This window comes from Barbatula barbatula (assembly GCF_947034865.1).
Source record: "Barbatula barbatula genome assembly, chromosome: 10".
In the NCBI taxonomy this organism is placed as follows: domain Eukaryota; kingdom Metazoa; phylum Chordata; class Actinopteri; order Cypriniformes; family Nemacheilidae; genus Barbatula; species Barbatula barbatula.
The window spans coordinates 11,098,704-11,111,772 of record NC_136773.1 but is presented as its reverse complement, the minus strand read 5'-3'; the positions used below and the strand labels follow the sequence as shown (position 1 = coordinate 11,111,772).

The 13,069-nt window shown below is 38.8% G+C and overlaps 1 protein-coding gene across 1 annotated transcript in view; it reads right to left on the bottom strand.

Annotated features, from left to right (window-relative positions):
* Nucleotides 1-1,684: 1,684 nt before the first annotated feature.
* The window catches only part of clmpb (CXADR like membrane protein b), a 66,281-nt gene continuing 54,896 nt past the window's right edge, over nucleotides 1,685-13,069 (bottom strand). Inside the window, exons 3-7 of the mRNA XM_079466562.1 lie at nucleotides 12,020-12,215; nucleotides 10,395-10,562; nucleotides 7,856-7,978; nucleotides 6,567-6,708; nucleotides 1,685-6,183 (exon numbers count right to left, since the gene is read on the bottom strand). Coding sequence (XP_079322688.1) covers nucleotides 5,844-6,183; nucleotides 6,567-6,708; nucleotides 7,856-7,978; nucleotides 10,395-10,562; nucleotides 12,020-12,215 — 969 coding nt within the window. The 3' untranslated portion in view covers nucleotides 1,685-5,843. The remainder of the gene's footprint in view (nucleotides 6,184-6,566; nucleotides 6,709-7,855; nucleotides 7,979-10,394; nucleotides 10,563-12,019; nucleotides 12,216-13,069) is intronic.

Sequence of the window (13,069 nt, the reverse complement as noted above, 5' to 3'; positions counted from 1 at the left end):
ATATAACATTTCATTACCTACTCCATTTGACTTTATAGCGGTTGCATAATTAGACGGCTCTACAGACGGTGAAATGTGCTTTCATTTGGGTCACAAAATGCGATCTTCATCCTCTGTAGTGTCACACGAGACTAGAGAAAACAGATTGGGTGAAGCAAGTACAAAAATAGTGATGCATAGAAAATCATGAAATGTTTTGTACCTAAACATTGCTAAAACATCTTTCAAAATAGTTAGTTAAAAGCTGAACTACGCATGCATGAGACATTTTGGTTTTGCTTTATGTTTTAGCCTTGACGAAGAATTTATCCTATTTTGTGACATTCTGCTGAATTGAAAACCAAAAACAATAATGATATTATATAAATCTAATCTTAAAATATAACCACCCTTCATAACAGATATGTAATGTTGGCTCATTATTGGTCATGGTCTGTAAATCTGGGTTCACTCTGACATTTCAAACACTAGGGCGCAGAGTTTCACAAGAAATGTAGCGACTCAGTGGGCTGAGAGACAAAGTTGCCTGTACATCCAGTTCTCCCTCATCCATCCACATGCAATACAGCCGGGGAAAAATAGACGAAAAATTATCATTTTATTGTATAATTTAAAAAAATTATACAATATTTCTACCAAATTACAAATAAAATTTTTATTTGCATTCATTTGCAGAAAATGAAAACTGGAGAAACTGGTCAAAATAACAGAAATATGATCTGAGACCTCAAATACTGCAAAGAAAACAAGTTCATATTCGCTTTTAAGCAATACAATAGTAATATTTCAACACATATTTAGGAAAAGGTCAATACGTATTTTTTTACGTGATAATCTGGAGTTTTATCACAGTTTTCATGTGTCTTGTCATGCTGTCAGACACTGGACTGGAATGACCACCATACATCTAGAAATGCCGAATAAACGAAATTTGGGTTGGGCTCTTCATTTTAGGCAAATCTTCTAATAAGTGACATATGATTGCCAAATTACCAAAGATTTGAACACAGTATTTGATGTCAAGATGATGTTTTTACTTCATTTAACAGTAAAATGAACCACTCTAGCCATCCCAACTATATCCGATGTGCAGGTTTATTCATTTTGTTGTCCCAACTTAAATATAATAAACTGGTTAACTTAGTCAAAACCAATCCACCTAAAAAGCAAAGGTGCACATCTATATGCTGCCGTAATGAAAATCATATGCAAACATTCATTCGTAATTTTCCAGCAATTATGATTGATTTGATTTTGATGAATGCTTTTACAACATTTTCGTAGAAGGCCATATGGCTTACAAGCTGCATTGTGTGCTGATGGTTTAAAAAGTTCCACATCAAATTATCAAAACGTATGCTTGAAAGACACAACATCAGTGTAAATGATAATTTACTAAATCAAGGATGCGTGAAACTGGAGTGAGGTAACATTATCATTGTCTAATGATGTCACTTGTTTAACTCATTTCCCCGTGTCTACATAATAGCTCAAGTCAATTCAAACACATCGTTGAATCATATTTGAATTCTGCTTCTTTTTTTTCCCATCAAAATTTCAACATTATTGCTAATTATGTATTAAGGTAATTTCCATCACACAAAGATTTGTTCTGATCTAAATATTCATTCAAGCAAACGCATGCGGTTTCACTTCCGACTAATCAAATGACGGGCTGCCAAATAACTTGTCATTGAATCTTTTATTTGCAAATGAAGTATTAATAACTCAGAGTCCGTAAAAATATACATTTTTTAACTTGTAGAGGGACATATTTACAAGAATGGATCTTTTCGGAAATTAACAAACTGGTTACAAAACCCAAAATGAATGCAACAGCCAAAAGAATGATGATCGTTTTCCTTTCGTCTTAAATACCCGATTGTGACCCACGGCCAAATACAGGCCCCAAGTCCAATAAATGAACAAAAATAATTGATCAGATGGATCCAGCTCATGTAAAATAAAATCAACGTGACGTGAAAAAGCCAAACTTACAGAGAGGATGCTGGTCATATTTACACTTACATATTCAGCCGAATACAGGTATGAACACAGAAGCAAAGCATTCCCAATATCTGACCTGAAGGCCATAACATGCAATCCCTTTGCTTTTTCAATGGAAAAGAATCCCCCTTTCCAAGTAACACAGACTGCTACAACTAAGAGGAGTCAAAGGAGCCTTTCTGAGACGTCTGCCATTACGTTTGATAACCACGTTGGATAACAATAATCGGTTACATGCCATTGGTGCTCAATTTCATAACCCATTGCAGATGTACTTTGAAGGTTTCCCAGGTCTGAACTTCCTCTCAGAGGAGAATGCCCATATTATTTAGCAGCACTTCAAAATGTACGGAGTGTGCACTGATGGTTTATAAATACTCTATATGACGGCTCTTTAGAAGTATTGAGTAATAATGAACGCTACTAAACATTAATTGTGTGAGAATGTGGACCAGGCTTGTCTAGTTGCAGGGTAAATGCATTAGAAGGCTCAGAAAACAAAGCAAAAAACGAATAAAAGAAGAGCCTCACTTTTAAATCTTTGAATAAAATAAACATACTACACTGGATGTGTTCTGAACCCCACTGAGCTCTCTATGTATAATTTAAGACATCTAAGGGCATGTTCACGCTTGACAAAGTTATTTCATTTTTTCCCACGCTTGATCCTTCTCGACCAATCACCTTCCGCACATGCTGTTCTTGTTGTTACGGAAAACGACAGATCCTGCTACTTGCTTTTCATTAAAAAAAAATCTGAATGGAATTGAAACAAAGCTCTAGGCTGCAGAAAAAGTTGGTGCCGTTTAAAAAAGCAATTAGGACACGGTTTACTCCATAAGATTATAATGTAAAACAGCCGCTAGTAACTTCATAAAAGTTGCCAAGTGTGAACATAGCTTTAGGTGTGTTACAAACCTTTAACTTGGTCAAATTCCAAGGTAGCATCACATTTATTGGTTCCGTATCTCTCAGCAGTCCCATAATGCCTGGCAACAGACTAAGTGAGAATTTTTTTGATACATTTTTTTAAATAATCTATAAAATATAAATGATTCAATACTGACAATTTGACACTTGAATCTTCTGCCTTTTTGTCTTGTCTGAAGTCTAAAGGGCCTTGACTGCATGCCACCATTGAAATATTGCAAGGGAATTCATATCTTCTCAGAAGGCTTTGAAGACAGCTCACTTGGATTCTGAACACAGCACTCAGACAAAGAATCGACCCAATTTGTGGAGTTCTGGGAGAGCACAAACCTACACTCAAATCACCCTGGTTTCAGTTCGAAGGTATGGATGCTAAAAACCTCTGTGAGTTTTGGAAGTGAAGTGCTCCGCCTGTGTTCCTTGCCCTTACACTTCCCATCATTCACTCCCCACGTTGTGTGACAGACCATCCATCATACTTACTGACAACAGTACACCCAGCAACTCCTGGAGTATATGAGACTCTAGAGAACGTGCCAATTTATGAGGTTGTGTCAGCCGGTGTACACTTGGGGAGAGATGTAGCTCTATGTATACCGAACACAATCATAGGGGAAGCTAAGATACCGAATGAGAATTGGTTGCGAATGTAAAGCGCAAATGTGTGTATGGGGATGGATTGTTTGTGGGTAATTGTGTCTTATACTTGCTTCCTCGCATCTTATGGCTTTCGCTCTCTTAGATATTTTCTTAAGGTCCATTAGTGGCAGATATATAAGTAGCCATAAAGAAGGAAATTGTTCTACTCATTAAAGGGAGCTTAGCGGGTCGGGGGTACAGTGACCAATTATTACTTCCAGAAAATGCATAATACCTCATCTACATCTTTATTACGGCCTACAACCCCAATCTTCAACCCATAACTTAAAGAATATCGTGTGCATATATTTATCTGTATGTACAATATAAAACAACATCATGACTACTGAGTGTACATCATTTTTGTGGCAGTGTATGACTGCCTCTTTGTGCCAGAACGTTCTCTCTTCGCCGACTTTACACGTGGCTTCCAGGACATCCATTTTTCGTCATGTGAAGGAATAAAAGAGAAAGAAAAAAAGGGGAGAAGTTACTGAGAAGGCACACAAAACAGCCAACTTGTCCATTTCAAATCTCAAAAATGTATCGAGCGAGGCCTTCCCGGGGGCGCCGAGACACAGCTAATGGAGAAGGTTTTGACAGTGCTCGGCAGACGAAGCCACGGGGCGTGTGACACAAAAAGGCATTCATATTGAGACAGTCCTAGGAGAGTGTACCACGGTGCATACGCGAACCCGCACCAGCGTCCCACGTGAGCACAAACTCTGTACAGAAGTCCTTCTGAACAGTACTGTGAAATTATATTCAAAGTTACTTGTGCCTCATATGTTATCATGTACGACTTCTGGGTATTCGAGAAAAGAAGGACAAAAATAAATAAAAGCATCTTTGTCTTACACACATTCATAGTATTCATAACAGATTTTGGTTTCAGTATGATTGTAAATAAAGCTGCATGTGATACAAACTGAAGCGATGTTTAATAAACAGTGAGGATGAATCCAGACCACAGACTTTGTCACAGACCTGCGTTCCTGTATACGTGTACACATTTGACTGCAAATATTTGTTAAACAGTGCAGAGTGAATTCACAAGGAATGAAATACAGTGACATTTATTTCACACCGCCTGTGTTGTTTCCAGCAGTTCACTTCACGCAAATCGGGGAACGACACAAACCTGCCCTCCAAAAAAGGGCTGACAAATTTTCATAGCGCAGTTGTGCCGATTGGTTGTAGAAGATGCCACAAACCATTGCCATCTGGGTATGCTTTACTGGCATGTTACTTTATGCGTCATGTCAAGATATGCCTTTATTTGTAATGCTCGTCTCCAATATTTGGTGATTCGATGAATTACAGATGCCACGACTGCCAAAATTGACTTTTCAGAATAAGGTGCACAATCTAAATTTAGCCTGAAAGTGTGGACGCAATGAAAAGAATGACAATGACTTGAATAAATTATGCATGCCACCAGCGCAGAAAGCACTTGGCTCACAAATGGTGATGGTGTTATAGTACTGCAGGCAGAAAAGCACACATTTAGCAAACATGTAGTCCTTCAGTGCCAATGCATCTCAAACATGTCTCATTTGTGCCGTCATATGCTGGGATGTCCATCAGAAAGTCCCTCTTTCCATACGCCCAGCGTTTGTTTTCTCATTGGAGGTTTGAGACGAATAAGATTGCATTCGATTTTGATTTCTGGAGGGAAGCTGCACTGCATTCTGGGTAACTATGAAAGTGATGGACTGTAAGTTCGTACTTTTGCAGCTTCCAACAACAAACTCTCAGATAATATCCTTTATTTCTCTTTAGACGGTGAGCCGGCTGCTCCTTTATCGCCTCTACATCGTGTTTCATAAACCCAGCCCGCCCTTGGTCCTTGAGCCTCTGTGATTCAATAAATAAATAAACTGCACTTGGGGAAATCTTTCCACCCCACTGGCCACAACGCTTCCAAAGCCTTCGTGAGTTTAAAAAGAGAAATAAAGTAAGGAAAAAAGGCCTGCGCAGTGAGATAAAAAAAAGACAAATGTGACGAAACATTTGTGTTCCTCATTTCCTCTCTTCTTATTTTCTATAATACTTCAGAAGGGGGCAAGCACTTTGTATTTTCCCTTATAAATATGCATTACATGTTTTAGGTTATGATATTATTTTGAATTACATCCTGTAATTATGCTTTTATTTTTATAGTTTCTTTTTTAAAGTGTGTATTTTTCCCAAATCATAGGTGAAACTTTTTGGAGTCACTGTGGGTTTCCTGTATAGATGCCCGCAGCAGGCTTTGTGTCTTCTCTCTACACTGTCTGGAAGGCCTTGCTCTGGGCGGGTACCATGACTCCAGCGGGAATGGCAATGCCTACTGGAGGGTTGGGGGGTCTGAATTTTGGGGTGACAGGGGGTTCGGGGGTCTTGGGCACCACGTGCGTGTAGGCCGGGGGAGACTGGGGAAACACGTGGGGCTGTCCGTTCTCCTTGAGGGCGGGGACCGCGGGTGGTCGTGGGCGTTGGCTTCGGGGGCCGCCGTTGTGCACCATGGACTGCGTGGAGGAAGCACCAGAGCGCGAGCTGCCGGAACGAGATGAGGAGAGGGAGTTGGGCTTCACTAGTTTGGCTTTAGGAGCTTCGGCATCCTCCCTGCAAAAACACAGATTAATAAATGAGACATTATTGCTTTACTTTAACATTTTACTTCCATAATGACATTTCTATTTAATTGTATTGGTCCGTGAAAGGCAGCGGAGGGAGAAGTGTGCATAATTCAAGGATTTGGCTACATACTGTACATATTACATCTCTACAGGCCTCAACAGCTGTCCGATATACAGTTTTATGGAGATCATCCTGTACAGCAGGTGAGCTAAATGTGCCGCAGAGAGCCATCCAGAACACACACATGCAAACATACAAGCACACGCATGGCAACATGGAGAAAAACACGCTCCCTGCCGCAGTTAATCTAGGAAAGTGGTACCATAAAACCAAAATCAATACGGATCAAACATAAAACACAGACTCACCTGATCTCATTAGGAGTCTCCTCTTCTTCATATTTCTTTTTATCCTTCTTGCGGAAGACGAGCCAGATGATGAGAATGAGAAGCAGGACGCCAAACGAAACTCCAACCACTGCGCCAGCCACCACACCCATACCCCTCACATCTACACACATACAGAAAGAGCGCATACATCACATCTGACACATTCACATCATGAAATTAAATACAAATATGTAGTCATTCTGAAAATAGTGGTGCATAATTTAACAATTTACATTTGAGACATTTTGTCTTTGTTTGTAAGTTATATTAGCAGCGAGACCATATGGTAGTTACTAAGGATGTAACAATATCAAAATCTCACTGTACGATTATACCTCGGTATAACATTTATTTACTGCATTTATTGCAATATTTAAAATGACAACTGATGACATGGAAACGTGCCGTAAGCATCATCTTTTCTTTATCCACATAACTGTTGCTTAGAGGTACGAGTTATAGTATGAAATGGGTCAAATGACCAAAAAAATCCCCTTTATAATATAAAATAATTGCACCAGATGAACCTTGCCAAAGGCAACATTTATTATTTTTTAAGACCTATCGTTTCATACAGTCATGTGACCACGATGATATTGATACAATTTTGCTATTGCGATAACACGATATCGATAATATCGTTACATCCCTAGTAGTTACACTTTATTAAAGCCCTCACGAGATATCTAGAGAATGAAAACTGAATTAGTAAGAGCTAAATTAAACAAAATGTAACTTTTTCCAGCCACAATGGCAGAATGCCTCTTTCACGTCAATTCTTTTCATTTCCAGTGATGTGACTCTGTGCGTAGACTCAGAGCGCTGGACTAAGTTCAGAGCAGTTGTCAGATGTTTATAGAACTCTCTCTATCTATCCTCTGGTGAGCATTAAATTCTTCGGCCTCTTCCAAAACTATTACACACAACACTGAGGAATGGCCATTTGAGCAAGACCATTGACAAACAGCCAAACTCAGACTCCATTGTTCTCAGTGTTCAGTTAGGAGTGTGTGTGTGTAAGACAAAGGGAAAATTGTTCAACAAACTAAAATAATGGTTTATATGCAAGTGAAAAACAGTAAAAACAAACAAAATAAAAAATAAACGGAAAGAAAGAAGTCACTGTGCTGTGTGGAAACCATCTCCATCCATTACACTGAGACAGTACCTTCAAGCTTGAAGCGCCACCACGGACTGATCTCAGATCAGGGCATTATAATCACAGCACTAATGATATCCACCTGAAGACTGACCTGAGCTGAACTTACATTGCATTGTGACCTCGATGATGCAGTTCTCCTCTCCCACATCATTGCTGGCCGTGCACCTGTAGACCCCTGAGCTGTCCTGTGTCAAGTTTCTTAAGGTCACAATCTCAAGGTTCTTCAGATCTGAATATGAGGGAATCAGAATTACATTTCTTTGTCACTACAAACAATCAAACTAAAATCCACACTTGATATTTACCCATCATATCCACATATGTGACCCCGCCTATGAAAACCCCCATTTTTCCACATTATATGATCCTTCTGTATAATGTAAAGATTATTCAGTGAAAATATAACAATGTTTTTACTATCGATTGAGTCATTTCAAAGATTGAAATCAATGTTAAGGAAGCCATGTTTTTTTGTATTTCTGTGCGAATCATATTATATTATTTTGCATAATATTATTTATCATAATTGATTACGTTACGTCAAAATCTATCATATAAACGACTCTTCTATTACGATTAGATTATGCAACATTAGCCTGGATTTCACAAGACAGGGTCACATATCCATCCACACACCTGCTTTAGGGGAGTATTTAACAGAAAGAAATGATTTATTATGTATCCTATTTATTGTCCGTTATTATCATCAGATTGCAGCTAATTTTGGGTTCTCAGAATGTCACTGGTACGTTAGTTATTTGCTCCTACTACATAATATTTTACCTTCTTAAGCTCTGGTTTTGTTATCCAGTTTTTGGTTACTAAAATGTTCCAATTACATTTTAACAAACAAAAACCTTAAAATAAGCACCAGGGAAAGTTTTTTAGCTTAAGTAAAGAAAAAATATTTCATACAGTATATGTTTGGGGGAACATTCTGTGTTCGCAAGGTAATTACTTTAGCATGTCGGCAAATCTTTTATCTTTTACTACATTTTCTCCAGATTTTTCTCCAGTCAGTAAGGTATAACACAACAAATGTATGGCCTTTCTTTTCCAGTGCACCGTGTTATGCTTAAGAACACAATTTAAGGGCCGGTGCCTATGAAGCGACCGCAGGGTAGGAATCTAACTCAAAAACACAATGCTGATGTAGCAGGGTGTTAGTATCACTCTCCAGCTCCTGTCTGCAAGACAGTGATAGCAGCCCAGATCTTCAGCTATTGTGCTCCTGTTACCCTGTTCTTTTACAGCACTACTTCACCGACTTCAAATCAAACAGAGTGTTATTTAAAGACCAACGCTTGTAAAGCCTGTGTGTCTGTGCCTGTGTCTATGTAAACAAATGAATTATGACACATAGCTCTACTGGAACTCCAGCACATGAGATGGACAGTAACAGTAAGGATGTGCTTGTGTCTGCATCAGTGGCCCATTACTCATCCACCATGTGCTGTGAATTCTGGGAGTGGTGAAACGTTCACCGGCGAAGGAAAGCTAATTCCAGCGAGCAGGTGTTCATTGATGAGGGTGGTTGGCTCTTGAGTTTGGGCGTGGGTAGGGTCCAACTCATCTACGGCAATGCAAATAGATTGTAAAACAATATGGGACTCGGATGAGCTTGTGTGCTATAGAGGAATCATCCTGAAACAGTGAGTGAACATTGTTTGTTATTCTCTGTCCCATCTGCGGCTGACTCTAAATCGCATTTGTTGAGAATCGTCAGAGAAGAACTGAGTAAGATTGCAAGGTATAAATGACCAATGATTATTAAACATCTCCTTTGGCGTACCTGTAGCCTACTTGTCTCTTCTCATTGCGTCGCGATCAGCAGTTCGAAACAATGCTAAACGCAAAAAGTAAAATGCAACTACCTGTATAATAATTCCTAGTTACAGTAAGATAAATCAGTGTTTGAAATAGGAGAACCTATTCTATTAACTTTTGTTGAAATCTAAGGCGACATCATAAAAGAATAAAAACATTGTACTCAGCACAGTATGTTTTGTGTATATTATAAATAATCATAAAATGCCATGTTATTTACAAAATCTGCGAATCACTGGTCTAGACATTTAGTTCTCGCTTAGCCAATCTAATAACCATCTGATGAATATTGTATGCTAATCTCAACAGACTGGTTTTAATCTCATTGCCTGGCTGCAACGCAAGTTCGGACACTGATGAAAACTTTTAAGGTTCTTATCAAAGTTTTAACGAGTTATGAGACTGCTATGATCAGCACTTCTGAAGGAGTGTATGGCTTTGCCAAGGTTTGTATATTCAGGATATGATCTTTAAAAAATATTGAAGTTTTAGTGGGTGGTTTTAGGTTTGAGGTATTTATGAGATCTAATATAGACGGTTTTAGCGGCAACGGCAAACAAACGTTATGTGGCCAAGATGTAACCTCCGCAAAGAATAAATAACTGTTGAGTAGTTTTAATTCAACACGGTAAAATATTGATATGAAAGTAACATTCAAATTCAACCAACTATCTATATAAATTAAACATAAAATCAATTGTTATATTATAACCATACACAAAACAAAAGTTTACTTCGGCCAGGTGTGAGCATCAAATGAAACCGCCTACACACCAGAGTTTATGCTATTGGTCAAAAGACTAGTAAAATTTAATTACCAATGAGGGCGAGGGGAGGTAATTTCCCCACACTCTTGCCCTTATCCAGCACTCTCTCCCATTTGTAGTTGATGGGGTCAGATCCATCAGAGGACTTGCAGCTCAGTTTCACATCACTGCCCTCCAACAGCCTGCCCTCCATCCAGCACCGGGGCTTTGAGGGTTTCACTGGAAAAGAGAGAAGAATGTTTGTTGATGTTACATTTACGTTATTTAAATCATTTTTAATATCCGAGGACACTTACAGTACATTTATAGTACACATGTGTTTTCGGCAGATGTTTTTTGTGCAAAGGGATTTTCACTCAAGCTAGTTGCATCAAACTTGTAAAAACAGCACATTGGCATTTTTGTTGATGAACTCAAAGAGACAATCAATCACAAATCTGACATTAAGGGGCCGAGGGTCAGGACTCCCATCTGACCTGACACAGCAGATCTAAACTGACCAAGATAAAAAACCCAAATCAGCTACCAACTGGCCTCCAAACAGTCCCAATGGTATCTTGCATACACAAGCATTGCTCAAAAATATTGGGTCTGAATGACAGACTGTGACCCCCGTCGACCCTTGCTTGACCCTCTCCATAAACACACAAAAACACCAAGAAATAAAATCACTATTTTCAGTGAACAGTCCCTCAATACACTTGACGCCATGGCATTGCGGCTAACACTTTGTGCTGTGTTCGCATGTCTGGGTCAGATCCCCCCCAGATCACTCTTCCCTGTCATATCTCATTCTCTCTGCCTTTCGATAAAGTGGCCAACAACAGGCTGAAAATAACAAAATAATCTCAACACTAACTCGCTGTAATGTGTTTATATGGAGGCAGCGAGAAAAGATAAAAGTAAAGGAGAGAGAGGGAGATGGGAGGGCAATGGGGGGATTAACGGGAAGGCAGAATTCAGCTAATCTGCTTTGATATGTTAATAAATATAAGAAATTCCAGCGTGGATGCCCGATTTACATCAATCCATCCACGCTTTCTCTCTTTCGCAGTCACATCAATTTTCAGGCCCTTTGTGGTTAGCATGCTAATCTAGCAATAAAACTATTTTGGAAATACAATGAAGAATTGCGATACAGCTTCAAACTGCTGAGCTATGAACCAAAGACCAACCAAACCAGGAAAGTAAGCCAGAGATGATTTAAAGTTTAAGAAACCTCTTTGTTTCCGTCTCTTTTCCTTGCTGAAAGTTGCAATCATATATATTGCGTATGAATGACGGCTTGGAAGCGCTGCCATCTAATAATGGAAACCAGACAGCGCAAAATATCGAAGCTCATCTGAAGCTCATTTGTGATGACAGTAAACTGTTTGGGTAGAAGAAGAGAAATCACATACGGTCCTAATTCCGTCTCTTGTGTTTTTTAAAGATGGAGCTCAATCAATGCTCTCTCCTCCCACTGTTTCATATTAACGTCTGCTTGCATTACCATCCCAAGTGAAACGAACTTCGCCAGCCACCAGTTTCTGGTCCTCTAATGCAACAAATCATATTTCTAGATTACGTCAATAACTGAGAAATTTCCTAATTTGAATGATGGTGAAATTGAATCAAAGTAAAGCTGGAAGATAGGGGAAATGGTTCCTGGAAGACGGGAGCGCCAGGGGCCTTACCCAGCACGATGAGGTTGACTTGGCTCCAATGGTATTTGCCACCTGTTTTGACCTTGCAGTGGTATTCTCCAGAGTCCGTCAGCTGAAGATCGCTGATCAGGAGAGAGGCGTCTCCGTTCAGGTAGTCGCCTGCGAAGGACAGCCGGCTGGCAGGGTTGTCATTGATGTAGACCTCGTTGTTGAAGAATGTGATGATCTAAAATATAACAGAGGAGGAGAGATTTCATTAAAATGTAGACGAAAAATGGGACAGTCATACAAACCTTATTTAGAGTGCAGTAAAAAAAAATTCTGACTGAAAACATTTATATTTTTCTGACAGATATTACATTTTCTTTCAGGTCTGGAATGACATGTGGGTGAACTATCCCTCTAAGTAAAACTTCTTAAAGGGATAGTACACCCAAAAGTGAAAAATCTGTCATACTTTTTCACCCTCTTGTCATTTCAAACCTGTATGACTTTCTTTCCTTTGCAAAACACAACAAAAGATTATTTGAAGAATGTTGGTAACCGCACAGAAGACCCATTCACTTCTATCGTATGGACACAAAACCATTGCAAGTTAATAAGTAAAACAATATTTGTATAGTTTAACAATAGACGTTGTAAGAAATCAGACACGTTTGTGTGTCAGTCCTGTAGACCAGTGTTCATAAAAAAAGCATTACAATAACATACAATAATCTAAAACAACTAGAAGAAAAAAAACATATTTCTAGTAATATCAAGCTCTAGAATATTTTATTGAGTAGAAATTGTGAAGGTCTGGGGGCTGAAATGTTGTTGTGGATGATGGAGGGACGTTGAAGTGAAACCACTGCTGTAAACTGAATTAGAGGCATCTTATATCAACAAAATATAAGTATTAAAGAAAAAAAGGTTGGATTTTTTTATATTCAAGATTGTATTCTGGACAAAAAAGCACTATTGAATGGATCTCTTTGACTTCCCCCCAAACCCCAAATTTAAACCATTTTAAGTCATCTTGAGAAACAACTTTTTAATAAACTGTTTTAATAATTGCATATTTATCACTTTTACATTTAT